Below are 26,055 nucleotides of genomic sequence, written 5' to 3'. Positions count from 1 at the left end.
AAGGCGGGGATTTTTGGGCGCGGCGTGGTCTGTTTTATATAAACAAATCCGTCGCCTGGGATTTGTTTTGATGTTTTCGCAGTCGCTCAGGTTGCCATTCCATTTGTTTTCCACAGACAACAATTATATCTATCAGGCATAGTATTCACACCTTCTCAGGGAGCATAGCAACGCACCTACAATGGAGGACCCTGCGTCCTCTCCCTCCTCAAGCGCCTACCAACTCGATTCCCCCTCCGCAAGCACTTTTCTTCGAACAGCCCAAACACTTGAAGGACTCGCCAAACAGTTAGAAAACCTCGAGGATGGGGTGAAGAATGATACAGAGGTGATATGCTGCTGTGGTGGAGTGGTTGATGGAGCACAGTGTGAGATAGGCAAGGAACGAAGAAGTATCAAGGACAAGTTAAAGCTTAGTGGTGGTATGTTTGTTTCTGGCCAGTTGGGCGTGTCTATTGTTTGATTGCATAGCTGATTACTGAGATAGAAATCGGGAGCGCTCTTTTGCAGCGCTGTGAGCTTTTAGAACGTAAGTACCGAAATGAAATGGATCGATTTCATCAACAAGTAAGTCTTATACACTTTGCGCCCTGTCAACCACCTTCGATACCAGTCTAACTATAATATTTAGCTCGAGGTCAAGCGTACTGCGCTGGCAGAGAGTGTTAAGAGAGTGCATAATCTTGAAAAGGCGAATATGACTCATATGCAAAAGTACACAGAGCAGTCTCGGAAAATGGAAGTCGTCGAAAAGGTATGATTTTCAAACGCAGGATAACGACACTGACCAAACGGTCCACACAGAGATATGCCGAAGCCATGCACACTCAGACGCTCACTCAACAATCTCTTACGCATGTCAGAACGGAGCTCACGAATCTGAGAAATACTCATGCTCGACAAACTGTGGCATTAGCTTCAAGAGGTGGTGTAGAAGAAAAGTTGCTTGAGGCCGAAAAACGATATGAAGAGGCTAGAGATATGGCGGATGAGGAATTGCGAAAGAGTAGAGAGGAGAAGCGGAAGAGACTGCGGGCAGAGGCGAGAATCGGTAAATAATTTCCAGAAATACTGTTACGGGTGATCATTCCTAACAACTCATAGCTGAACTGGAGGAGCAGGTGAAGACTGCCGACAAGGAAGCAGAGAAGATAAGAGCAGACAGGACTCAAGATGCACAAGACCTTCTGGCGAATGCCAGAGAACGATTGAAGGCGCTGCATGATGAGTTGTCCGAAACATACAATGGCAAATCACCATCCGAAACCCCCGAGTATCAGCGCATCCTGGAGGATCTCGTCGCCAACAATACACTTCTCAAACACGATGCCTCCGAGCTTTCTGGTTCCCTTGCAGAATCACGAGACGAGGTTCGCGTTCTTCGAGACGAAATCGAGTCGCTTCGGGCTTCAATACCCTCCAGACTCGCGTCCCCTATCGACCATTATCCCCGTCTTGCGCATGAGCTCAATCCCCGGTTTTCCCACTCTCGTACCGAATCAAGTCCTATAATGGGGTGGAACGAGCCGCAGCTGAGTTCTTGGGAGCACCACCGAAAGTTATCTACGGGAGTTGTAGGTCTGGGTATGGGTCCCATAGGTGAGACCGAAGGCAGTATTGCATCCGATGGTGTCAAGTCTGGACCTGTATCTCCAATTGCAGACAGTCCCAAGCAGGGTGTAAGGGCATCTCCAGGCTCTGCTGTCGGTTACATGTTGAACGGCGTGCCTAAGAGACCGGGGACAGCGTCAAGGAGGGTTAGTGGGGACTCTAGGATTATGAGGAACTACGCCGTAAGTCCGTTAACCTACAGTCTTGACACATTTGCTAACGAGGCGTATAGTTGCGCACAATTGGTTCTATCGATGAGACTCTGCCTCGTCAAGGAGAGCTTCCCGTTTCACCAAGTTCTGGCTACTTCCGCGCTGCCGAAATTAGTCGTAAGCGCCGCTCGCTCCGACTCGCTCGACAGACCACTGTATCCTCCAACGAGTTCTCCGATTATTCCCCCAACGCCAGCAACACACTTGTTGACCAGTCTGTGTCAGCTGATTTTCCTTCGCCAATGTCAGAGACAGCAAAATTTGACAAGAGAGCTGAGAGTCCACATGTGGCAAAGAGAAGAACGTTGTTGCTGTTGACAAAGTCTATGGGAGTACAAACAGACCCCATTCCAGAAGGCGAGGAAAAAGAAGAGAAGCAGCGGAAGGGTCAAACAAAAGCAGTGTCGGGTTCAGCCGGCACTTCTAGAGGGGCGTCACCTACCCCTGGAAGTGAAAGCTTTCCCGGTACTCCGGGAACTCCCAGCCCCGAAGACGGACCTGCGAGCGCGTTGCTTGTTGTCGTGGAGCACATGAGCCGGATCTTGTCCAAACTTCGTTCTGCAGATGTACCTACCCTCAACAAACGTCTCAAGAGACAACACCTTGCCGGTGATGTTGTGCATCTTTCTCAAACAACATTGCGGGCTTTACAACAAGAGATTAATGAAGTGCGTCACCATTTCCGAGGTATACATAATTTTGGAACTATTGATCCTAGAGATTTCAATCTTCTGTTAAGACTCTTGCGCGACGTGTTCAACGACCTGGTCGAGCTTCAAGCGGTTGTCAATGATGTGACGATCACTCCTGCAGTAGCAAAGAAGTTGCAAAGAGCAGCGTACAAAGCGGAGGAAGATGAAGCAGCCAAAGCAGGCAATGTCGCTTCAGGCCTTGGCTGGATCGCTGCACCTATCACCAAGTTCTTCGTCACAGCCGCTGAGAACACTGAGGGTAATCTTAGCGTCCCCAGTAGTCCAGGAGGACCGGGCGTGGGCCTCGACAAGGGCAGGCCGCCTGCTATGCCCGGAAAGCCAGCGCCAAAACAGCAGGCAATGGCAAGTGCTACGGCTACGCACGTGAGCGTCGAGTTTGGAGGGTCAGGGATGGTAAGGCGTGTGGCACCAGCTTTAACTACACCCTCTGTTACTGTCTCGTCCGTATCCCCTGCCGAGATATTGTCGAGCCCTAGCGAAATGGAACAAAGAGCGGTGTCTGGCCCAGCCGCAATAGGGGGGAATGCGAAAGGGCTTGCTCCACCAACAGTGAGGACGTTAAGGAGTGTCAAATCAAAAGCGAATAGAAACGAGCTGCTTGGTATCTTTGCTGGCGCTCCGCCCCGAGCGACAACATCTGGTGGTGGAGCAAACTGCACGGTTGTCAAAGGTGTTAGTAGTGAATCAAAGCGAGTAAATAATCAGGCATATGACGACCACGCTATCAAGGAAGGGCCGCCAGAACGCAAGAAATTATCTTCGGCCGTCGATGCTGTCATTGACCAGTCGGCAGTGGAGGATGATTATGATTCAGCAGTTGCAGGTAGCTACGAGCCGCCTCTCCTTGAACGACAATTGCGGCCACGAGGATTGTCGGATAGTAGCATCCGCTCAACAACCGTCAGCCTCGCCAAAGAAGCCATTCATGACGTTACCACGACGGCCCCCATACCCCGCGCCACTGCCTATGGGACGACGCCATCAGCTGGCTCTGTGTTTCAGACCCTCTCGAGAAGGTTTTATAGCTTTCGCGCCCCCGAACTTGTCAGTGCCAACCCCGCCGAGGAGAACAATCCCGATGTGAGATCTACTCCTCCTAGACCTGCCACCAATAACAGCAACGCTCCTTCTCCTCCCCGCGCCATCCTTCGCTCGTCTAGGGGTAGCTCTCGCAACTCTTCAATTTCCACAACCTCTTCTCTCACTCGCGACCGGCCTAATTTTAGCACACCTACATCTCACAAGGCATCTACATCGACTCCACTTGTAACGGCTAGTTCTTCCCAAACTCGATATTTTGGGTATTTTACCAGTTCATTGGAAGCGACTGGAGCTGACAGGATAAACGAAGGAATGGAAGGGGAAGAAGAGCTTGTGGGAGGAAATTTGAGGCAAGGGGGGATGCTTGGGCATGCCAGGATTGAAAGTGGGAAACAGAAAAGAGTTGTGTGAGGAACAATGTAAATATGTCTCGGACTTCGTCACGAATGATTTTTTGTTTAAACGATTTATTTACGCTCATTTTGCATTGCATAATCAGAAGATACCCATTTGGTTGTTATTTTAGCATCATCTATAGTTAGCACTTTTGAATAACCGGTAGACCGTACTTTGTTGCTTCGTGGCTACAGCTCTTGCTATTTGTTTTGTCATGCAGATGTTATTCATCTCAGGTATATAAACACGTTCTTTGACGTTTCGCTCGTTCGTACACCAGTCTTAATCGATGATCAGTTGTAGATATCATCCGCCACCCTTTTTAATAGTTACTTGAGATTTTCAAACCATTTGGATGGTTCTCACGACTCCACCGTGACGAACATGGTGTCAGTAACCGTTGGTGGTAGGCCGAGAGGTATAGGTGGTAATGTGGCGAAGCATTGCTGCCTGTTATGATGTTCTTGTTCAATGATGAATTCAGCAAAAGTCAATAATAACTTGTGAATCCACGGCTCCTACGCATGGTACATATACCTTCCAAGATCTTGACTTCAAGAGTGTAAGTAAGCCCCTCAAGGAAATGTTTGAACGATTGAGTCGATATGGTCCACTGCATCTCCAATCAAAGCCAAAGGACACGGCTCCATTTGTGTGGACCGCGTGTTTCCATCATCGACAGTGGTGAATGCTGGCACGTCAGCACTAACTCAGCAAGGCATCAAAATCGAATGGTCCATGGATTCGTCATGCAATGCAAGTGTGATACTGTACTGGTTTATATATGAGATCTCTTCTTCTCCCTTGACGCTCCATCACGCTCGTCGATCCCGTCTAGCACCTCAAGGCTTTTCAAACTCCTTCTTCGCCAACGCCAACTGTCCGTCAAGGTCTTTGCACATCTCGTCCACAACCCTCTGCACTTCATCGGTGCCGTTCGCTTTTCTTCCGCCCAAAGCCTTGAAACCGTCAGTTCGCGCCACACGGATTTGAGTCTTCGCTGCTTCGACAGTCTCAGCTAACTGACGCAAAATTTCAGCACGCTGCTCGACAGTGGGGCTAAGCAAAGCAGATTGTCAGCTAGATACTAGACAAATTGTAACGAAGGCCTACCGGGCAATGGGAATTTTGAGGGTTGTCCCGGCCATTCTCTGAGGCGAGATTCCAGGCAGGTTGGCAGCATGGATGGCTGATTCCACCTGCTTCAAAGACTTTTTACAGAAATAGTTAGATTCCTTCGATAACCAAATAGACATGATACTCACAGCAGTATCCCAGACTTCGACGAACAAAGCGTTGCCTTTAGTTGTCACAGATGCCAAGGCATTCAGATGCAGTGTTCCCGGCGTATCGGGTATAGTCACCCTAACGGAGTCCAAAAGGGCTATTTCCCTAGTTAACCTTTAATCGTTCACCCGTTGTCCAATGCATTTACATACCAGGGCTTACTCGCCCCCTCCCTCTCTCTACGCCCTCAAACAAGACGGCCTTGGCCCAATGAACCGATTTTTCCATTTTTGCCCTAGCCTTGCTCACCACTTCCTCAATAACAACTTCACCCGCACCTTCGTCATCCGCCGCACCAGCCTGGTCATCCTCTGTGATCCGGAGTTTCTGCTTGGAAGTCTTTGTATTCTGACCTTTGTTCTTCTTGAGTGCAGAGAGAGTGGAGGAGAAGGGGCGTACGAGAATGGGGCAGGTGGCAGGTGGGGCAACGGCCCTAGGGAACGACCTGATTACTGTTCTGAGTACCGCTGGTCTCATATCTGGTTAGGAAAATATCAGCCGTATAAGGATTCTTGATCTTTCTGCGAATTTCATGTTCCTTTTGTTCGATGGAGACAGCAAGTCTTTACATCGGGTTCCCTTTAAGGACTTCATGAACACGTGCCACTCTCGTGCTTTTGCAACTTAACACGTGGTCACCTGGTGCATAAGGACGGTAAAACATAGTCACGTGACTACCCAAAAGTTCAAAATAATCCGCATGTTCCATCCAGTGATTACAGCTTGAAACCACAATTCTTAATAAATCATCTTTCGGCAAGTTTGTCCAATCAGCAATATGGCCAGGTTCACATCAATTGGTATGGGTCGCAAGAAGTTTGTCGCTTCGGCTGCCGAAGAAGCTCGAACAACTGTTCAGAACGATCAATCCGGTGAACCAAATGCCGGACCTTCCTCTGTTCCCGCCGCCGAGGGCAAGAGCAATGTAGACGGTTCACAGACAGCTGGCAAAAAGAAGCGAAGAGGAAGGGCCAGGATGAGGGATGAGGCTGGGAAAAGAATTGTCATCGGGGAGAAGAAAGGGCCTGATGATGGCAAGGTTGCGCCTAGATGGGGCAGAGATCCGGAGCTTGCTCGTACGTGTAGTGTTGTTGCATGGCTGCCACAGTCGCTAAAGCATAGAATCCAGGACGTTCAAAACTTTCTGCCAAGCACGCAGAGGACAGAAAGCAACGTCGTATTGAAGACCGTAACGCTAATGTGACTTGCTTCGCATGCCGTGGTGTCGGTCACGCCGCCCGAGCTTGCCCAAACATCTTACTGGCCGCCACAACTGTCGCCGCACCTGAAGAAAAAGGTGAGGGCGAGGGTCAAGGAGGAATTGAAAAGAAGGAGGTAGGCAGGAGGAAAGGCGGTAAGAAGGGCGGCGATGTGACCAGCAACAAGTGCTACAGGTGTGTCTATCCCTTATGCGCGCCAACTCTCCTGTTAATCAAATGTGCAGGTGCAACGGTACAGACCACTCTTTACACCAATGCACCGAACCTGTTGACCCTCAGAACCCCACACCATACGCCACCTGCTACATCTGTCTCAGTTCTGGCCATCTTTCCTCTCTTTGCCCACAAAACACAAAGGGTGTGTATGTCAACGGCGGCGCGTGTAAGGTCTGCGGCTCGACCGCCCACCGTGCCAAGGATTGTCCCGATGACAAGCGCGGAAAGGCCCCAGAATTCGAGCCAAGAAAGCGGGGTGAGGTTGTTTTGGGTACCGGTAATGGAGCAGGCGCGGATGAAGATGACTTTATGGTCGAAGCTCGTCATCGACCGGCCCAGAACGGGTCCAAAAACAAGCGACATGCTCCTGCTAGGAATGGCGAAAGGCCCATGAAGAGGATAAGGGATCTCTCAGAGGTTGAGGATTATGCTCAACAAGGCGAGGTTGTTCAAGCGCCTAGTGTGCCGCTGACGGCGAAGAAGAGGACCGAGGTCGTCGCGAAGCCAAAAGCCAAGGTTGTCGCATTCTAGTTGCATATATGGTACATCAGATATTGGATTTCGTGCTGTATGTATTTCTTATGGATAATGATTTTATCAACCACAACGCAATGATCGCCGCTGCATGGTGCAGACGCAGTCCAGCATCCCTGATCGGGTAGACACTCTAGGCGTTGTATGGGCTACAGTTGGGCACGGTGGCAGTTTGACTTCTTCTACTGGTCCCATGAAAGGAATTTTGCTAGCCTTTTGTCGCGGACAATTACTATTTTGTCACCTGTTCCGCTGTTATTGAAACTAAGTCTGTATCAAACAGTTCAATGAACTATGAATGATAATTAGACACAGCTTCTGCATCTATAAATATACTCACTTGCTCGTTCAGGACCCTGACCTTCATCCCTGCGTACCGTCTATACTCTTCCAATATACTACTCAACGCCCACCGTTGCAGCTTTCTGTAACATCCCACCACAGTCCCTGTCCTATGGCGTCCCATATTACAACATAATAAGGTTGGGAAAGTGGATGGGCGTAATAGAAGAGTTAGAGCCTGAATGATCAGTGGTTCGGGCGGAGGAGGAAGTGGTGGAAGGTGGTCTGTTGGTTAGGTATTAGCAAACCACTTTGGATAGAGCGAATAAGAGCTGACATTGGCCAGATATAGGTACTACGCCCGAATCTGTGTATGGAGGTGGGAAATGTGGGTTCAAACTCGTTTGAGGGGCGAGGTTGTACAACTTGATCCCTTGAGATTCGATGAATGACAAGCTACCAGCTCATCGTCAATTTCCAGTTTTTTGCGCCACTGACCCTCAGGTAAAAGGCCGCACAAGATGTCTGAAGGCTCTTCAGCTCCCACCCATATAATGCTTTTCAAATTTAGCTTCTCGAGAAAAGAGAAGCACAGCTCGGAAGGCTGGGCGGAACGGTAGAATCCTTTAAATTGCAGAGCTTAGCTTATGACGCCCGCAAGAGAAGAAGGGAAAAAGACGAACCGTCTTCTACGAGGCCAAAGTTCATGGGTGGCACTATCTTCGCCATGCTGTCTCTTATGTGAGCGTATGCCTGATGCTGGGTTTATGCGATCGAGAACGTTGCTTTCCTTCGTTGTCTTCGCATTCGTTTTCTCTGTGATGGACACAATCGCTTGAGTCACGTGATCTTTCCAATCTGCTCAATGAACTGCCGTATCTTTCCCTTCTATGGCATGTGGTGGATCACAGATTATTATTATATATAGATGAAGCCCAAGACGACATGCATTGCAACAGCTGTCAAGCATTATTTCATGTGCAATTCTCGTTAACTTATGAAGTAAGTAATGCTCGGCCACCCATCTCTCCTGTTGGTCCACGAGCCCGTAGTAACAATCTACGCAGCGACGCCATATGTTTCACTCGTCCATTCCCCACCCTAGTTCCTTATATGGGCCATCTGGCAATAATCTTTATGCAAAATTCCTTTTCAGCCTGGAAATGAGGACATGGAAAGAGGTGGGCGAAGTGCCACACACGGAATTTGTGTCGGCATCAAAACGCGCTCATTTCGACGCGTCCAAGCTTCCCTCGACGCGTCCATCTTTCATCTCCTGCCTCTCGCTTCTTCTTCACCTTTCTTCCTTCCTATCCACAGACAAACATCGCTATGTCCTCGCCACCATCCAACTTCAATCTCCCCTCTTCTTCAGCTCCCATAGGCTCCCTTCGCTATTCTTCTCCACCCGGCAACAGACCCATTGTCGACCCTCTCGCTTTCGAAAATGTGCACGGTCTCGCCGGTTCTCTGCCTGGCGCTCGTAATGGTGATGGTGACGGCTCCGAGGCTGAAGAGGAAGGCGCCGTCCAGGGAGGGCGTGGAAGAAGACAAGTTAGAAGGGGGCTTGATTTCGATGACATCCCGAGGGTGAAGGATACCACCGGTGAGAAAGTGATGGAAAGTTTCATCCTGTTCTTGGAAAAGTTAGCGGCGTCTCTCTTTATTCATGAACGAATACTTACACAAATGTCTCTGTTAGCTATACGGAAAACATAGCTTTCCCAGAAACTCCTGGGTCTGCCGTACCACCACGTACAGGGGATGAGTCAAAATACTATGTTGAGCAGGTTCATCTGATGAAGATAGATGAGAGGACTACTCTTTACGTCGACTTTGGCCATCTTCTCGAACGTGAAGAAATCCTTGCCCGAGCTATCCAATCTCAGTACTATCGGTGAGTGACGTTCGCTTAACAGTGATTCTCGCTTATGCTGCGTAGATTCCTTCCTTACCTTCGACGGGCAGTTCAGTTTCTCGTGCGTCGGTATGAGCCCACTTGGCTTTATATGTCAACATCTGTCAATGCAAGCGAGACTATTCCTAGCTCTTCCCTTACTATTCGAGAATTCAATGTTGCTTTTTACAACCTCCCTCTCACATCGGGTATTCGTGACTTGAGGATGGACAAGATCGGTCAGTTGATGAGCATCAGTGGTACTGTCACCAGGACGTCAGAGGTCAGACCAGAATTGGTTAGCGGTACATTCGTATGCGATAACTGCAAGACAGCTATTTACGATGTGGAACAACAGTTCAAGTACACCGAGGTATGCTTCTTCTCATATTTTTCATGCTTGCAGTTAACAATAAGCAGCCAATCATGTGTCAAAACTCGACCTGCAGTAACCGTAACCAATGGCAACTCAACATTGAGCAATCAAAATTCTCCGACTGGCAAAAGGTCCGCATTCAAGAAAACGCCAACGAAATTCCCACCGGTAGCATGCCCCGATCACTCGACGTTATTCTCCGTTCAGAAATCGTCGAGCGAGCCAAGGCTGGTGACAAATGTACCTTTACTGGTACCTTCATTGTTGTTCCCGATGTTTCGCAGCTTGGTCTTCCTGGGGTGAATGCGGAGATGATGCGAGAAGCGAAGGGTGGCCGAGGCGATGGCGGACCAGCGAGCCAGGGTGTAACAGGTCTGAAAGCGTTGGGTGTCAGGGACTTACAGTATAAGACTGCGTTCTTGGCTTGCATGGTTCAGAACGCTGACTCCCGAGTAAGATCTTCAGCTCTACGGGTTTGAATCAAGCTAATTCCATGTAGGCTGGCGTTACAGACGTGCGGGGTGAAGTTGAAGATGGTCAAGAAGACCGAGAATCGTTCCTTCGTTCACTTACTTCCCAGGAACTCGATGAGCTGCGAGGCATGCTCAATTCTGACAATATCTACCAAAGCCTTGTCCAGAGTATCGCACCTACAGTCTATGGTCATGAAATTGTCAAGAAGGGTATTCTTCTTCAACTTATGGGCGGTGTGCACAAGCAAACACAAGAAGGCATCCATCTTCGTGGAGATATCAACGTGTGCATCGTCGGTGATCCCTCTACCAGTAAATCTCAGTTCCTCAAATATGTTTGCGGATTTCTCCCTCGTGCGGTCTACACATCCGGTAAAGCATCCTCAGCTGCTGGTCTTACGGCTGCCGTTGTCCGAGATGAAGAGTCCGGCGAGTTTACCATCGAGGCCGGTGCGCTCATGTTGGCCGATAACGGTATCTGCGCTATCGATGAATTCGACAAGATGGACATTGCCGACCAAGTCGCTATTCACGAAGCCATGGAACAACAAACCATCTCTATCGCCAAGGCTGGTATTCAAGCCACGCTCAACGCCCGTACCTCCATCCTCGCGGCTGCCAACCCTGTCGGCGGACGGTACAACCGTAAAATGAGCTTGCGTCAGAACGTTGCCATGTCAGCGCCTATCATGTCTAGGTTTGACTTGTTCTTTGTCGTATTGGACGAGTGCAACGAAAATGTCGATTTGCACATCGCGCAGCACATCGTGAATGTGCATAGGTTCAGGGATGATGCGATTGCTCCGGAATTCAGCACCGAAGCGCTCCAGAGGTATATTCGATACGCGAGAACCTTTAGCCCGAAGGTAAGTTTTGTCGGGTTATCACTATATAAGAGTATATACTTATCTGCCACAGTTGACCCCTGCTGCCAGCGCCGTTCTAGTCGAAAAGTACCGCTCCTTACGCCAGGATGAAGGTGGTCCTGGCAAGTCCTCTTTCCGAATCACCGTCCGTCAGCTAGAAAGCATGATCCGTCTATCCGAAGCTATCGCCCGAGCAAACTGTCAACACGAAATCACCCCCGCCATCGTGCGCGAAGCCTATTCACTCTTGAGACAATCTATCATTCATGTTGAGCAGGACGACATCTCTTTCGATGACGAGGATGAGGACAATAGACCTAATGGACCCAACGGCCATGGCGGACCTAGTGGTGATGATGAGATGGATGAGGACCCTCAATTGAGTTCGGCGGACCTTGCGGCGTTGGATGAGGCAGAATCAAGTTATCGGAGAACATCCTCCGCTCAGCAACAAGAGCAACAAGCGCGTGAAACCAGTGTTGCTACTACTCAACCGTCGAAGAGGAAGATGCGTATCACTTGTAAGTATCCTTTCTTTCTCCCATGCCTGATAATGATCTGACACGTATGCAGATAACCAATACATGGAAATAATGAACCTCTGTGTTCTCTATCTCTCCGAGGTTGAGCGAGATAGCGGTACTGGGGTCGATCGAGAAGAGTTGATACAATGGTATCTCGAACAGAAGGAGAATGACTTTGAGTCAGAGGAGGATATGGAATACGAGAGGGAGGTAATAGGAAAGGCATTGACTAAGCTCGCCAAGGTGCGTTTAATGGTTTAATGAAACTGTACCAGTAGCTGATAACATGACAGGACTCGTACTTGTTGGAAATTCGAGGAGATGTCAGAGAAGGACTGGTTCCTTCGAGCGAATTGGAGTCTTCTGCTGGGGATAGCAACAAGATCTACTATCTTGTTCGTAAGTACAGTTCGTCACCTCTCCTGCAAATCGGGGCTGACAATTTGTCGCAGATCCCCAAGTCGACTTGTCAGATTTATCTTCTTCTATTCCCGCATGAGGCATTGGTAATTTCAATTAATCTTGGGTTTGGTGTTTGTCTTATTAGTCTAGATGTATGGTGTATAGATGCATTTCCCGCTGTTCCCACACTTTGTCATGCCTCTCCTCATGCAGATCCTTCCTTCTCCTTCAGATGGTTCTCCAACCCTTGCAAAGTCCTGATTAAGCTTCCACCAGCCGCCTGGTTCAAAACGCCCACAAGACTCCTTCCTTGTCCCTCCAAAAGACCAACCAACTGCGCTCGCAATGTATCAAGTTCCGGCAGCTTCCCCAACTCCTCCAACTCCTTCTGACCCATCACCTTTCCACCTTCCACCAAACCTGCCACAAGATTTAAAGTCGGTTGAATGGTGGAGTTCTCTCGCTTGATAGACTTGACCGTTCTAGCGAGAGTGGTAAGGATTTTGTTGAGATATGTGGGAGAAACAGTGGAGCAAGTAAGGACGGCCCGCTGGCTTGAGATATGAGGAGTAATGGGGGAAGAGCAAGCTTTGGACGCTGCGGTGAGCACACCGGATCGAACGACCATCAACTGCGCCGGTTCGATTTCTGCTCTTTCCAACTGTTCCTCCTTGGGCAGACTGGGGTTGTAAGGGACAACCGGCTTCTTGATTGACCCAATAGCACGCCTTAGTTTCGACCATTCAGCGGCAGATATGTTCGCATGGTCGAAAATCAGAATAAGGGATGATTTCGTTAAGACTTGGTTGTACGAGTTCCAGAGAAACGTTTTTCGAGCAGCGTATACTCGGGGGGCAGACGGTTGAGGGGAAGAGGCGTTTTTGGAGACAATGGATGCCGAGGACATACAGCGGATGGGGGCAAAAGATGCTCTAAGAGCTGTTGCGGGTGTTCTGAGGGCCATGTTGTGCGTTTCTGGCGTTCGGGGAAATTGAGAAGAGGATTGAAATACTCGGCCTAATAAAAAGGTCACAGAAAAGAAACGCGAGGAAAGAAGGTTCCGTTCCGTTGTGGCTGGATATAATTTTAGCAAAAAGTTATTTAGAATAAAAAAACAAAAGTTAAACGACTTGAGCAGGGTTCGAACCTGCGCGTCTTTCGACACGGGATTTCTTAGATTACATGATCCATTCAAGTCCCGCCCCTTAACCACTCGGAGCATCAAGTCATCAGATGATAGAGCCGCCCATTACACATGATATATGTCTTATAATAATTTCATGACCTATTGCTAGTTTTTACATTTATCTTCAACTAAGAAACTCTTGCAAGAAATTCTTTCAGACCCAAGTGTCTCAAACTGTTCTATCCTCTTGACTTATTAGGGAAGGTCACGATGCGATTTTTTTCTTAATCGATTTTTAGAAAAATCGGCAATTTAGCTGTGACTCGCCCAAATGGTGTCCCAGGTGAAGTTAGGAATTTAAAACCGATTTCTGGACCCCGTTGTTAGATAAGTTTCCGTCTACAAGCTATACAGCCCACTAGCGGAGAGGATCAAATCTCCAGAACGACACAAAAAGTTCCATGCATGACATAAGGCAAAATCGAAAGAAAAATCGATGTCAAGAGGTCATTTTTTTCTATATTTTTTTGTAATTAAGGTTTTTAAATGAAAAAATGAAGCTTACTTAGCGGAAAAATTTGTAATTTTTGGGAAAAAATCACATCGTGACCTTCCCTATTAGATGCATTCAAAGTGCGATTATCTCCTCGGTTATAAAAATCGCAAAAATCGCCTTTGCACCTTTTCTGCTTATTATCGCGGCGGCGCCCGGACGTTATTGTGGCATTTCCCGCCATCGGCTTACTCCGTGAAGATAACGGCCATTTATTTCCAACGACGAACAAGGAGGTCATGTAGGTTCACAAAGCCGCCCATTATAAAGGCCTTATCGCCTCTGTTACTTCTTTCCCCCTTAGCCCCCTTGAATACTGCCAACCATCACCATGTCCGAACAGAAACAGAGTTCTGCTCTCCCACTACCTATCCAGTTGTCTACAGCCTACCGTCCCTCCTGGAAACCTCGCATCTTGCTGGGTATTCTATTTCTCCTTGCAACCGCTATCAACTTTGGTCCATCCCTATCTTCGGTTTCCGAACGAGCAAGCTGTCTCTGGGATTCATCATCCTACAAATTCCATGATGATTTGACCACTCGCTTTGATATTGAACAACTCAAAGCCTGGGCCAAATGTCCCCTGCAGCCCAAGCCTATCTATCCCAACATGACTTGGGAGATGACGGAGGAGGAAAGGACTAGGTCGATTGACCATTATGCCCAGGCAGTGGTTAGTATTGCCCTTTTGCCACATGCGTCGAGCCGCCAGATAGCTGATGGGTTGACTACGCAGCGAATCCCTACTCAGAGTTATGATGATAACGGAGAACCCCATGAGGATCCCAGGTGGGAACCGTTCTTCAAGTTCCAAGATTGGTTGAAGGAGACGTATCCCCTTGCGTATGGCAACATTTCGATCATGAAGTATATCCAGGCTGACCGTACTTTGTATATTGATAGGCATGAAAAGGCCACTATCGAGTACATCAACAGTGCGTTCTGCGAAGCTTCATTTGCAGTACCCAGTTATCTGACTGATATCTTTAGCGCTCGGTATCTTGGCTACTTTCAAGGGTTCTGATCCGACCCTCAAGCCCCTTTTGTTGTAAGTATCATCCAAGGTTAGCCAAGGTTCATATACTTTCGCTGACGAATCCTGTTACCATAATGCAGGATGTCTCATTACGATGTAGTCCCCGCCCCTGAATCCACCTACGACAGGTGGACTTATCCGCCCTTCTCCGGTCACAACGACGGGACTTATGTCTGGGGGAGAGGAGCCGCTGACGACAAACCTCTTCTCGTTGCTCAATGTCAGTATATTGTTGACCTGAGATCCTTCAAGTTTATTAATATGGCGTTCGTAGGGGAGGCAATTACTCATTTGTTAGAGAACGGATTTGTTCCCCGTAGAACCATCATCCTTTCCCACGGAAACGACGAGGAAGAAGTATTCGCTCGTCGAGGACAGGGGCAGATTGCCCCCTTGCTTGAAAAACGCTATGGTAAAGATGGCTTGCTGATGGTTATAGATGAAGGAACTGGTACCGTGGATGATGTGAGTGGCTTTTAGAGAAAGGCTGCGAAGGAACAGGGATAACCTCTTTAGTACTACGGTTCGGCCTTTGCTTTGCCTGCTATGGGTGAGAAAGGCTATATGGATATCATAGTGGGTCTCACCTCATGCTGGTTGGAAAGTAGCTAAACAACGTATATTTTAATCCTTATAGATTACTGTTGGTACTGCCGGTGGTGTAAGTCTCCCGAATCAATATCTGAACGAGACTCATTCTCCTGCAGCATTCTTCCGTCCCTCCCGAGCATACTGGTATTGGAATCATGTCCCGGTTGTTGACTTCTTTGGAAGATAACCCTTTCCCTACCAAGGTCAGCCTATACATTCAAGGTAGCACATAAAGTTGACAAAGTACAGCTCACTCCCGCTTCTCCTTACCTTACCGCTCTCATGTGCGCTGCCAAACATGGCTCTTCTTTCCCTTCTTCTCTCTCCTCACTCCTCTCCTCCGAAGGTCCTACTTCTTATCCTAAACTCGCTAAAGCACTCGCCAAGAATTCCCCTCTCGAGCGTGCCTTGGTACGGACCACCACCGCAGTCGACGTCGTGCATGGCGGCGTCAAAGTCAATGCTTTGCCTGAACTTGTCACCGCGATGGTCAACTTCCGTATCGATTTCGCTGAGAGTCTCAATTCGACCAAGGAACATGTCAAATATCTCGCTTCCCGAGTGGCTGAGAAGAGCGGTCTAGAGCTGTCAGCGTTTGACGGGAGGGACGTGGGCGAGTTAAGCGGTAAATTTATCAAAGTTGAGGTAATGGGATTGCCTCTCGAACCGGCCCCAAGGACTCCGACTGAAGGTGGTGTTTGGGAGTTGTTTGCTGGAACTGTCAAGGCTGCGATCCCAGGTCCTGATGGCGAGGAGCGCATTGTTACTCCCTTCGCTTCAACGTAGGTTTTCCTCCCAGTGACCAAGTTTCAGGGCTGATTACATTCAACGTAGTGGCAATACTGACTGCAAAATGTACTATAACCTCACTAAAAACGTCTACCGCTTCATGGGTACCAGTTTTCCCGGAGCTGAAAATGCCGTGGGTGTCAGATTCTAAACATAACCGAATGCCTAACCCGTATTCGCAGCACACTGTCGACGAAAAGGGCTCTATTGCAGGACACCTTCAAATTGTCAAATGGATCCACGCCATTGTCCAGAATGCCGACGCCTACACTGGCGAAGAATGATCAGCTGTTATAAGTAGTCATAAATATATGGTAATTAAAATCCTGTTTTGGGTTTTATACAAAGTCGCAGAAAAATAACTAGAAATACATGAATTTGTTTGAATGCACAAAAGGATGCATTAGTGTGGCTTCTTGATTCATATCTAAATCTACTCGTCACCACCGAACACTACACAGGATGTCAGAAATTTCTTGTATGGCTATACCAGCCATGACTTACAGATGGAACCGACAGAAGACTTGCCACCTGGAGCTGTGTTTGCAATATTAGCATGCTTACGACGGATATAGGATTATTAAAACTTACCTTGAGTAACCTTTCGGGTAGGCTTGAATCCAGGAGGGGGGTTGCTAATCCTGTCTTTCTTCTCCTTGTCATCATCTTTGACGTCTTCAATCTTTGCACCACCCTCCTGTTCTTGCTCGACATGCACCTTCATCCTTTCCAACCTCTCGATCTCAACATCGACCCCCTCACCGCCATCTCGAGGAGGAGCAAGGGAGAGAGCATCCTGTTCTTCGTACTCCTCACCGAAAAGTCGGAGATTGTCTTCCTTGGCGTTTCGGGGAACGGTGGATTTGGAAGGAGGGATGGCTGATTCGGTCGTAGGGTCGGCAATCTCAGCCTCAACAAGGTCGGCGACTGCGGCATCGGTAGCAGCTTGCGAGAACTTGCCAAAGGTGGCGTACTCTAAACAGCATTGTCAGTTCCGGTACCAATTACACAATGTGCATAAAGCCCAAGACATTTCACTGTTCTAATGATCTAGGAAAGGCTGCTTGCAAGCAGTTTGCAGATTCCGCAGACATTATATGTGATGGAGCAGACAGGACTTGCAGATGAAAAAGGTCACCGAAATAAACTTACTCGGAAGCTTCTGGATCTCGCTAAAGTTCTGGTTGACGGTCACACCTGCAGACCTAGACACACGTCAAATCTTCCCTGACTGCTTTCTCCTCCTCCACTCACTTAAGGAATTCAAGAAGAGATCGCTTGGAAAAGACGATCTTGTCACTGATCATAATTGTCATCTACTAGCTCCAGTATATAAGATGTAGGCAAAGCTTACCTGTCCCAGTTCAACATGCCTGATCGCCACGACAACAACAATAATAAGCACTCTGTTGGGTACCCAGGCAATATCACTTACCAATAGTAGCACTCCTATAATTCACTTCAGCATTCGTTTTGGAAGGTTTTGAAGACTGGAATCCACTTACCAAGACTTGGGTTGTTCCATGTTGAAGGGATGAATGGGGGTGAAAGTAGAAGCTTGACTACATGGTGTTCAAATGGACGATGTCAGTCTTCGGGCTCTGGAGATAGGTTGTATGAACTTGGATGCACTCAGTCTGGTTGGACATTGTGTATACGAGCTGCTAGTGGTATATGTGCTGAGATGAATGATATTTGTGAGATGGAACGTGAAAGAAGAGAAGAACAAAAGACAGAAGTGATGATGGAATCCGTCGGAACAGGTTGCTAGGTTGGTCGCTGACGGATGATGATGTCTGGGGGCGTTAGCGGGGTTGTCCTGATCTCCGTCGGCTACCTCCACCCTTTTGCACAGCAAGAAGAGTGACGCAACACGAGCAGCAAATAGTCGTTCATCAATGTCCCAGAGACATAAAGCGAAGATCGCTGTTCGTTCTCTTCATTCTCTTCATTCCATGCATAAGAACATATATTCAACAGCAACTATGACACCCCCAATTGTTACCATCTATGTGAGTTGTCCTGCAGATACTCATGTCCAGCTGAACGACCTTTGGCCACTCTCTCGCTGATCCTTGATCTCGCGTCAGGTCACGAGCTTGACGTCTGCACCTGCAGTCCGAAGGCATCATGATCTCCTTAGGAGGTATGTCTATTGAAACTATGTGTCCGTGCATCTTAGAAGCTCAAATGGCTATTAGTTCCCTGAATGCCATGGATATCAAATACGAAGTGAGTAAGATCATGACTTGCTCGTGAGCGAGCGCCCTCAGATGCAATCCTGGCTAGTAAGGGCAAGGTCGCGGACAGTCTGCTAATCCGAATGAAAGGGAAACGTACTGACTATCCTTTGACAAAGGAATATGACCTTGTTATGGATGAAGAAGCCAAGCGTCGTTGGCAACGAGCAAAACCGGCGGGCAAGGTTATTGGTCTTCCCGGTTATCTAGTGGGAGGTGAATGGATCGGTGTAAGTATGCCTATAGCAAGGAACCAGGCTCATATATTCGCTAGACAATGGAAGATTTTGAGGAAGCCGTAGAGACCCAATCCCTTGAATCATTCCTCAAACAAGACCTCAATATTCCTGACGAGGCACCTACAATTCCCGACCCATCTGCTCCCTCCGCCTCCAAACAAAAATCAATGCAAGAGGTGGAACTTGAGAAAATCATGGGAGAAATGACTAACGAAGATCTAGACAAGTTGATGAATGACCTGGGGGTGTCCGACGACGTCGGCAAGGTTGGATTGATCAACCAGTCTTCCAGTGGAATTGATATCAAGTCGTGGGGCGGAGAAGGAGGTGTCTCCAAAGGACTAGCCCCCACCAATGGTGAGGATGTCATCTCAAAATTCCTTCATCAAGACGAAAAAAAGGATGAGAACAAAGATACGAATGAAGGAGCCGGTGGCTATGATAACATAAAGAAAGCCAAAGACGAGATCACTGATGTGCTGGAAGATGAGAAAAAACTTGTGTCGGAGTTAAAGAAAGAGTATGAGCTTGACGGTCGCGAGGAAAAGGACATTGCTCTGGCGGAGAAGAAGGAGGTTGGGAAGCTTGACTGAATATTATTGGGTGTGTTTGTACTATTTGTATATAGTTTGTATCATGCACAGACAATGGATCTTTATAAAGCCATGGTGCAGACTAGGCTTCATATAACAATCTGCTAGTGAGTGCGGTGATCGATTACAGGGGTCCCATTCTTAGGCATACCTTCAAGCATCATATCCCTTTATTAACTAAATAACCGGACAGCAGCTTGCCGGACGGCCAAAGACCTTTACGTAATATTACTATATCGGATCTCACCGTGATCACGATGCGTGCCCGATGGACAGGTCGCGTTCTCGACTCGTCTTTCGGCTCGTTGGTCGTTTTCCGTTTTTTACCTTTTGGCCTCCATTACATTTCCTGACAGTTTATCGACAATGGCCCCTCCTTTCCTCAAATCCGTCGAAGAGTACGAGGAGCTCGTCGACTCTGTTGACACTTTTTTATTGGATTGCGATGGAGTTCTTTATCATGGAAAGCAGGTAGTAGAAGGCGTTCGAACAGTCCTCAACATGTTGAGGAAGAAGGGTACGGCTCAGCGATTTGAGATGAGAGTGCATTGATGGCTGAAGGTAGCGCACAGGCAAGAAGATCATCTTCGTTACCAACAATGCCACCAAGTCTAGAAGAAAATTGAAGGAAACCTTTGACCAGCTTGGCTTGAACGCTTCTATCGTTTGTTCTATCTCTTTCGGAAGATTAAATGTTGGTCGGCTGACTGATAATCAACTCCTTGCTCTAGGACGAGTGTTTCGGCTCGGCTTATGCATCAGCAGTGTACATCTCGCAAGTCTTGAACTTCCCCAAGGATAAGAAGGTCTACGTCTTTGGTGAAGAAGGATTGGAAGAGGAACTCGACCAGTGCGGTATCGCTCACTGCGGTGGTTCTGTATGTCATGACCTTCAAAAGCTGAAAAAAGGTAACCAATGAGATGCTGTAGGACCCTGTGGACCGAGAGTTCAAAGCTCCTATCGACTTTACTGTCTTCAAGCCTGATGATTCCATCGGTGCCGTCCTGTGCGGTTTCGACTCTTGGATAAGTAAGTTCAATAATCTCAAGTTGTGGTATGGAGGGGCATGGAACGGAGCTGATGCCAATGGCTGCAGATTACCAAAAGCTTGCAAAGGCCATGACTTACCTCCGTAATCCAGAGTGCAAGCTCATACTCACCAACACCGACCCCACGTTCCCTACCCACGGTGATGTCTTCCCTGGTGGGTATTCGTTTGTGCTTGCGTGTCATTCTTTCAGCTCATTGATCCTACAGGCTCTGGTTCATTGTCTATTCCTATCGTCAATGCGTCTAAGAGAAAACCTCTTGTAATTGGCAAGCCTAACAAGATGATGATGGACGCCATTCTTGCTCAGTAAGTCGCTCCAATTCCTGTGAATCCTACCGCAGAAAACTTATGTCGCACTTTTAGCCACATGTTTGACCCTTCTCGAGCTCTGATGGTCGGCGACAACCTCGCTACTGACATTGCTTTCGGCCGGAACAGCAAGATCCGAACCCTCCTTGTCATGGGCGGTGTTACTAAGTACGAACAAGTGTTTGGAGAGAACCCCAACGAGGTTGTGCCCGATTTGGTCATGAACAGCTTTGGCGATCTGGCGATGTTGGCAGATGCGTCTGAGCAATAGGGAAAAAACATGATTGTTTCAATAGATATCATCATAGAGATACATCCGGCATGAACTACAGCGACTGGTTTATAGTTTATTCAAAGTCTTCGGTGAAGCCCATACTGCAAAATCTGTCAGTATCCGAATAACTGGCGAGCACAGGGAAAAAGCTACAGTGTGTATTGCTTGTAAACAGTCATAACCTTGGCAATAAATGCCTCAATATGGAATATCTTCTTTGATCCCATTCGCATTCGGAGTTCCTGTGAAAACACAAAATCAGGTTCTATTTGAGCAAGAATAATTGAATGGACCCACGTAATAAGCGGTCCAGTGCACAATTTGCGGTTTTAATGTGTCATCTACCTTCTCAACTAGTCTCTCTGAGATGGTCTTAGCCCGTACGTCAGCATGTCTCCTGACCTCTCAGCAGTTCGCTTACCTTCATAACAACTGTTGGTGGTATACAGTGGCTTAACAACTCGTAAATCTTCGCCCGTATATCTAACAATCTTTGCGCCGTTTGCTCCTGCAAAATCGCATCCGCTACCTTGCCACAATATGTTTCCCAATCGGGTTTGGCAACCTCGACATCACCAGACAGGTCGGGATGTTGCATCCGCATGGCCTCAAAAACAAGTAGAGCCTTTCGAAGATTGCCTTGGGATGTTTCAAGGATGGCATTGTTGGCAGAAGATGGAAGTGCGAATCGTTCTTTCTTGGCGACATAATTGAGGACTTTTGTCATCTACCTCAGAGTAAAAAGCTGATTCTTAGGGGTTTTTAACCAAAAAGGCCTTACCTCGTCATCTGTAGGGGCAGCCACTCGCATAAGCAAACATCGGCTTCTAATAGGAGCGATGATCTTGCTTGTGCTATTGGCGCAGAGGATGAGTCTCATATTGGTCATGTACTTTTCCATGGTCCGTCGTAATGCTGCTTGAGCGTCTCGAGTAAGAGCATCCGCCTCGTTGATGATGACAACTATGACTGCGGTCAGTTACGATGCAAATTTATCCATCAGGACAAAGACTGACCCTTGAACCTCTGCTTGGCATTCAAATCGACTTGTTGAGTTTGTGCAATCTCCTTCAAAATATCTTGGATGACCACTCTGTCGTACATACCCACGTCGGATGGTGTGAGCTCGATGTGATAGTTTGACTGAACGACGTTGACGTCAAGCTTGCGGTTTGAAGGAGTGACAAAGACTCTTTGGTCAATTCGGAGCTGTAGAACGCATATCAAGGTAAGAGAATGCAACAAACAACATTGGGGGCACGCACCTTCTCTACACCAGGTCCATATAGTTCTCGAAGAGTGCACATGATCCTTGTCTGCATTCTCTCAATATAGTCTCAGGAAATGATAGTAGAAATATGTTCACCTTCTTTCCAGCACCTGACGGTCCATAGAAGAGAATGTGAGGAAAGTCTCCAGAAGCAGCCTACACAGTGACCTGTAAGCACCCATCGGTTGAGCTATGGCGTGCACTCACCAAGGATTTCAGACGCGATGAGAGGCCATCGTGATAATGGAGATCGTCGAGCGTTCGCGGACGGTACTGCGCACCTTATCAGACATGCTCAGATCACACGGGCACAGCTCTCACCTTGTCAACCCAGAGAGACATTGCAGCTGGACTTGAGGATAGATTTTTTCAAAGTGTAAGTATGGGAAAGCACAAAGACGCGTAAACGATTTAGACGTGAATTAAGTGGGATACGCGTTTGTGCCTCGATATGAAGTTGTCGGACTTCAAATCCGCCAAATTGTTTTTACGTTTCCTTTACTCAGCCAAAACCATAATGCAATAGAGCCCCATGGCTTCCCCCTATATCCCCCTCCCAGCAGCTCCTCTGCCGCACCCCGAAGATTCCCGCTCAATGGAGCTCTCTTCGTCTGCCGACGATGATGAGAGACTTGGTCGACCAAGACTTGGGAGATCTGCGACTATCAACAGCTTGGGAGGCTTCGAGTTTGAACATGCTCTATTGCCTTTGACATTGAGTGGGGATGCAGATGTCGACTCGCATAAAGAAGAGAGACATGTTGAGCTATGGCACGGTAGATTTTTTTTACTGAGACAATCGCATGATGTTCATTAACTTGTCAAATTACAACAGGCGTTGCACTAGTGGTAGGAGCACAGGTTGGATCAGGGATATTCTCCTCCCCAGGCGTAGTTGTGCAAGAGGTAGGCAGTGTAGGTGCGAGTTTGGTGGTCTGGATTATCAGTGGGGTTTTGGCGTGGACAGGGGCAAGGTGAGTCAACATACTGCGTGGACTTGGTCTTAGGCTGCAGGAATGACTGATCAACGACAGTTCATATGCTGAACTAGGATGTGCTATTCCTCTCTCTGGAGGCAGTCAAGCATATTTAGCATACGCTGTAAGCTATATCATCAGAGCAAATCTATTGCGGAGCTAACATCGTTTTTCTCAAGTTTGGGCCGATCACTTCATATTTGTTCACCTGGACTGCAGTGTCAGCATTGAAGCCAGGAAGTGCGGCTATGATCGCTCTCATCTTTGGGCAAGTGCCGCCCATAACTCTGTCTCCTTGAGCCTTACTTCTTTCCATTTAGTGAATATATCAATCGCTTAATATCACATGCCTTGGGAGACTCACAAGTGCCGGCATGGTCAATCAAAGTGACAGCAGTCGTCGCTATATTCCTATGTTCAATTCTCAACGCTATATCCCCTACCGTGGGCACAAATTCAACAGTGATCCTTACTGTCATTAAAATTGGTGCTCTGGTGTTCGTGGCAGTCCTAGGTACAATTGTGCTGCTCAGAGATGGACCTGGCGAGGGTTTGATGCCCAATGGGTTGTTCAAAGGCACATTGGCGAATGCAGGTAACTACGCTATCGCTATCTACTCCGGTCTTTGGGCATTTGATGGTTGGGACGCTTGTTGTGTACGTCTGACTGGTGTGTCCTGTCCCTAGATTGTGGCTTATTCTACCTTCAGTATGTGGCAGGCGAAATGCGAGACACCAACAGAGATCTGCCCCGTGCTCTGCACTCTTCAATGGCTATCGTTGTGGTTCTCTTCCTTGGGGCCAACCTCTCTTACTTTATTGTCCTCAGCCCATCTGTCGTGGCTTCGTCAAACACCGTTGCGCTGGACTTTGGAAAAGCTACTATAGGGAGATTTGGAGCCGTTGTATTCAGTACACTAGTAGCTATTAGTTGCTTTGGAGCCTTGAACGGTGGATTGTACACAAGTAAGTTTTCCCCTTTTGCATCGGGAGAAAGAATATTGAAAATTGCCATAGCTGCAAGGCTCATCTATGCAGCCTCTAAAGAACACTTCCTTCCTTCCATCTTCTCGCGTCTTCATCCCCAGCGTCGAACGCCAGATAATGCTATTCTGCTTCAAGGTGGATTGGCTATCTTCTTTGTCATCTTTGGTGGGGGATTTAGAGGTCAGAGAATTGTAATATACTTTCGACTCTTGCTGATACCCCTGATTCACTTGCCAGCGCTACTGAACTTCTTCTCCGTTGCTTCTTGGACCTTTTACCTCCTCACTGTCCTTGGTCTCCTCGTTCTGCGTGTCAAAGAGCCTCGTCTCGACAGACCTTATCGGGCTTGGCTCGTCACACCTATCGTCTTCTGCGCCGTGTCCATGTTCCTTTTATTGATGCCCATATTCGCTGCTCCATGGGAAGCATTTGCGGCGTTTGGTAAGTTTATGAGAACAGGACAGTACTCGCGATGCTGAGACCGCGGCATTAGTATTCATTGCATCGGGTATGCCAGTGTATTATCTGACAGTGAGATCTCGCACTCGAAATGCTGAATTCGATGATGCCAGCAATTCCGGCCGGGGCGTGCATGCTACATTATCTGGTGAGCTATTTGACCAGTACATTAGGCGACAGACTCTAACGGATGCTAGATGCGTGGATCAAATTCAGAGAAGATATCGATGGATTCTTGCCGCAAAAATGGCAGCAACCATATAGACCGCAACCCCAGTATACTAACGACGAACGGAGAGGAATGCTTGGAGAACAAGTTGAAATGTCTGAGAGAAGGTAACTTCGATTTTAGCTATATCATACATGAAAAACATACAAAGCCCTGGATACATATGCTTTCAAACCATCAACGCCTTCCCTTCCCCATGCCCTTTTTTAGACCTCTAGGAGTCTTTCCCTTTCTTTCCATAGCTAAAGCAGCCTTTTTGGACCTCTTTCGCAATTCCATTTCCTTGCCCTTCCTTCTCTCCGCCTTGGTCTCCATGCTCCTGCTAACCTTTTTTTTCTCCTTCTTCTTTTCATCAGCCTTTTGAGCTCGTCTACTTGATGGAGGCAACAATTTGACGGCAGACTTTTTGGGTTTGGGCTCCGATTTGTCATTGACAGATGGCGAAGGTGAAGTTGACGTTTGGATGGGATAGATTGAAGCAGAGGGATCAAAGTCTTCGGTGATAGTGACTGTTGCTATTTGCTGATCGTCCGAAAATTCGGCCTCATCCTGACCCTTGGTAGCGGGAGACCAGGCTTCTTCCTCGCTGCCCTCTTCCTCTGTAATTATGTGTTAGATATTTCCAGCAGCGACAGAAAGCGCCGCAATGATACCCACCATCATCATCCTCGAGATCTTCCAAACCCATGGCCCGTCTGACTGACTTTACATTCTCAGCAGCTCTCTGCTTCAATTCTTTCCTTGCCTAACGCATCAAATTGTTAGCCTTGAGAAGAATGACCGAGATGACCATAAACAAACGTTTCGCCTCTCCTCCAAATGCTCTTGTCTCTCCCTTTCTTTAGCTCTGGCCTTCTTCTCTTCAGCTTTGGCCTTTTTCCTCTTACTAAAGCCGGTCAACCATTCCCTTAGATCCCGTAGGTCAGCTTCGTCCTCTGAAGATGATATAGAACACGGTTTGAATGACCAAATGGCTCACCTTCGGGCTTCATCGTCAAACTTGATTTCTTCGACTTGCTCCTTTCTAGCTTTCTTTGCTCGCTGAATGTAACTTGCACCCTCTGTAAGAAGAGCGACATTGGTCTTGGATTTCGTTGCTGGCATCTGTTGTCTATATATGTATGGGAAGTAAGGAGGTAAGGAAATTAGAGGGGGATAGGAATACCTAATACCTAAAGTTGTCTTTCTTTGGTGGCCGTAGGACCGCTCACACAAAATATTCTAGACGTGGAGGTAGCGTACATAGATCGGGACAACTGCTAAAAATTCAAAACTGTGAGA

General features: G+C 47.8%; 13 protein-coding genes and 1 non-coding gene; 7 read left to right on the top strand and 7 right to left on the bottom strand.

The window, feature by feature from the left end:
- The first annotated feature begins 67 nt into the window (after positions 1-67).
- CNAG_03966 (hypothetical protein) lies at positions 68-4,244 on the top strand. XM_012192189.1 has 6 exons: positions 68-422; positions 488-567; positions 632-754; positions 805-1,051; positions 1,105-1,793; positions 1,844-4,244. Exons 1-6 carry the CDS (start codon positions 182-184, stop codon positions 3,986-3,988), a joined length of 3,525 nt encoding a protein of 1,174 aa, XP_012047579.1. The 5' UTR covers positions 68-181; the 3' UTR covers positions 3,989-4,244.
- A 389-nt stretch (positions 4,245-4,633) lies between these two features.
- CNAG_03965 (ribosome recycling factor) lies at positions 4,634-5,799 on the bottom strand. XM_012192188.1 has 4 exons: positions 5,413-5,799; positions 5,239-5,357; positions 5,087-5,184; positions 4,634-5,032 (listed from the first exon to the last, which is right to left on the bottom strand). Exons 1-4 carry the CDS (start codon positions 5,735-5,737, stop codon positions 4,816-4,818), a joined length of 759 nt encoding a protein of 252 aa, XP_012047578.1. The 5' UTR covers positions 5,738-5,799; the 3' UTR covers positions 4,634-4,815.
- A 201-nt stretch (positions 5,800-6,000) lies between these two features.
- CNAG_03964 (zinc knuckle family protein) lies at positions 6,001-7,341 on the top strand. XM_012191902.1 has 3 exons: positions 6,001-6,336; positions 6,390-6,654; positions 6,705-7,341. The coding sequence occupies exons 1-3, from the start codon at positions 6,039-6,041 to the stop codon at positions 7,225-7,227; spliced, it is 1,086 nt and encodes a 361-aa protein (XP_012047292.1). The 5' UTR covers positions 6,001-6,038; the 3' UTR covers positions 7,228-7,341.
- CNAG_03963 (tyrosine phosphatase family protein) lies at positions 7,147-8,383 on the bottom strand. XM_012191901.1 has 5 exons: positions 8,196-8,383; positions 8,031-8,136; positions 7,850-7,968; positions 7,571-7,797; positions 7,147-7,522 (listed from the first exon to the last, which is right to left on the bottom strand). The coding sequence occupies exons 1-5, from the start codon at positions 8,239-8,241 to the stop codon at positions 7,463-7,465; spliced, it is 558 nt and encodes a 185-aa protein (XP_012047291.1). The 5' UTR covers positions 8,242-8,383; the 3' UTR covers positions 7,147-7,462.
- A 96-nt stretch (positions 8,384-8,479) lies between these two features.
- Positions 8,480-12,280, top strand: CNAG_03962 (minichromosome maintenance protein 6). XM_012192187.1 has 10 exons: positions 8,480-8,514; positions 8,580-9,158; positions 9,215-9,409; positions 9,455-9,782; positions 9,830-10,237; positions 10,285-11,124; positions 11,177-11,645; positions 11,698-11,891; positions 11,942-12,047; positions 12,101-12,280. The coding sequence occupies exons 2-10, from the start codon at positions 8,845-8,847 to the stop codon at positions 12,145-12,147; spliced, it is 2,901 nt and encodes a 966-aa protein (XP_012047577.1). The 5' UTR covers positions 8,480-8,514; positions 8,580-8,844; the 3' UTR covers positions 12,148-12,280.
- Positions 11,490-13,127, bottom strand: CNAG_03961 (hypothetical protein). XM_012192186.1 has 1 exon: positions 11,490-13,127. Exon 1 carries the CDS (start codon positions 13,012-13,014, stop codon positions 12,256-12,258), a length of 759 nt encoding a protein of 252 aa, XP_012047576.1. The 5' UTR covers positions 13,015-13,127; the 3' UTR covers positions 11,490-12,255.
- A 49-nt stretch (positions 13,128-13,176) lies between these two features.
- On the bottom strand, positions 13,177-13,276 carry CNAG_10025. The gene has a single exon. It is a non-coding gene; the product is annotated as a tRNA-Ser (tRNA).
- Positions 13,277-13,819: 543 nt separating this feature from the next.
- CNAG_03960 (Gly-Xaa carboxypeptidase) lies at positions 13,820-16,871 on the top strand. XM_012192185.1 has 12 exons: positions 13,820-14,402; positions 14,466-14,572; positions 14,633-14,664; positions 14,720-14,777; positions 14,846-14,985; positions 15,040-15,230; positions 15,282-15,341; positions 15,403-15,426; positions 15,473-15,559; positions 15,606-16,138; positions 16,191-16,278; positions 16,328-16,871. Exons 1-12 carry the CDS (start codon positions 14,061-14,063, stop codon positions 16,427-16,429), a joined length of 1,764 nt encoding a protein of 587 aa, XP_012047575.1. The 5' UTR covers positions 13,820-14,060; the 3' UTR covers positions 16,430-16,871.
- On the bottom strand, positions 16,167-17,902 carry CNAG_03959 (hypothetical protein). XM_012192184.1 has 9 exons: positions 17,778-17,902; positions 17,651-17,707; positions 17,581-17,594; positions 17,500-17,518; positions 17,400-17,444; positions 17,298-17,350; positions 16,737-17,120; positions 16,650-16,682; positions 16,167-16,598 (listed from the first exon to the last, which is right to left on the bottom strand). Exons 1-9 carry the CDS (start codon positions 17,792-17,794, stop codon positions 16,579-16,581), a joined length of 642 nt encoding a protein of 213 aa, XP_012047574.1. The 5' UTR covers positions 17,795-17,902; the 3' UTR covers positions 16,167-16,578.
- Positions 17,903-18,049: 147 nt separating this feature from the next.
- On the top strand, positions 18,050-19,287 carry CNAG_03958 (hypothetical protein). XM_012191900.1 has 5 exons: positions 18,050-18,157; positions 18,236-18,291; positions 18,347-18,377; positions 18,505-18,615; positions 18,660-19,287. Exons 1-5 carry the CDS (start codon positions 18,101-18,103, stop codon positions 19,215-19,217), a joined length of 813 nt encoding a protein of 270 aa, XP_012047290.1. The 5' UTR covers positions 18,050-18,100; the 3' UTR covers positions 19,218-19,287.
- A 238-nt stretch (positions 19,288-19,525) lies between these two features.
- Positions 19,526-21,084, top strand: CNAG_03957 (4-nitrophenyl phosphatase). XM_012192183.1 has 7 exons: positions 19,526-19,734; positions 19,790-19,881; positions 19,949-20,095; positions 20,148-20,247; positions 20,315-20,422; positions 20,476-20,575; positions 20,633-21,084. The coding sequence occupies exons 1-7, from the start codon at positions 19,584-19,586 to the stop codon at positions 20,847-20,849; spliced, it is 915 nt and encodes a 304-aa protein (XP_012047573.1). The 5' UTR covers positions 19,526-19,583; the 3' UTR covers positions 20,850-21,084.
- CNAG_03956 (replication factor C subunit 3/5) lies at positions 20,858-22,523 on the bottom strand. XM_012191899.1 has 10 exons: positions 22,444-22,523; positions 22,330-22,395; positions 22,219-22,278; positions 22,118-22,168; positions 21,869-22,061; positions 21,634-21,815; positions 21,274-21,579; positions 21,150-21,224; positions 21,006-21,094; positions 20,858-20,953 (listed from the first exon to the last, which is right to left on the bottom strand). The coding sequence occupies exons 1-10, from the start codon at positions 22,462-22,464 to the stop codon at positions 20,926-20,928; spliced, it is 1,071 nt and encodes a 356-aa protein (XP_012047289.1). The 5' UTR covers positions 22,465-22,523; the 3' UTR covers positions 20,858-20,925.
- A 131-nt stretch (positions 22,524-22,654) lies between these two features.
- CNAG_03955 (L-methionine transporter) lies at positions 22,655-25,256 on the top strand (the record flags this gene model as incomplete). XM_012192182.1 has 10 exons in its annotated part: positions 22,655-22,898; positions 22,958-23,096; positions 23,157-23,223; positions 23,279-23,367; positions 23,420-23,756; positions 23,810-24,065; positions 24,117-24,266; positions 24,324-24,527; positions 24,580-24,693; positions 24,743-25,256. 10 exons carry the CDS (start codon positions 22,655-22,657, stop codon positions 24,883-24,885), a joined length of 1,743 nt encoding a protein of 580 aa, XP_012047572.1. The 3' UTR covers positions 24,886-25,256.
- CNAG_03954 (ribosomal RNA-processing protein 17) lies at positions 24,887-26,031 on the bottom strand. XM_012192181.1 has 4 exons: positions 25,754-26,031; positions 25,576-25,681; positions 25,432-25,519; positions 24,887-25,373 (listed from the first exon to the last, which is right to left on the bottom strand). The coding sequence occupies exons 1-4, from the start codon at positions 25,876-25,878 to the stop codon at positions 24,952-24,954; spliced, it is 741 nt and encodes a 246-aa protein (XP_012047571.1). The 5' UTR covers positions 25,879-26,031; the 3' UTR covers positions 24,887-24,951.
- Between the last annotated feature and the right edge of the window lie 24 nt (positions 26,032-26,055).

The sequence above is a fragment of the Cryptococcus neoformans genome, chromosome 2 (genome assembly GCF_000149245.1).
Source record: "Cryptococcus neoformans var. grubii H99 chromosome 2, complete sequence".
Classification (NCBI taxonomy): Eukaryota; Fungi; Basidiomycota; class Tremellomycetes; order Tremellales; family Cryptococcaceae; genus Cryptococcus; species Cryptococcus neoformans.
Note: the sequence above shows the minus strand (reverse complement) of the source record. Positions and strands in the feature narration are given on the sequence as shown.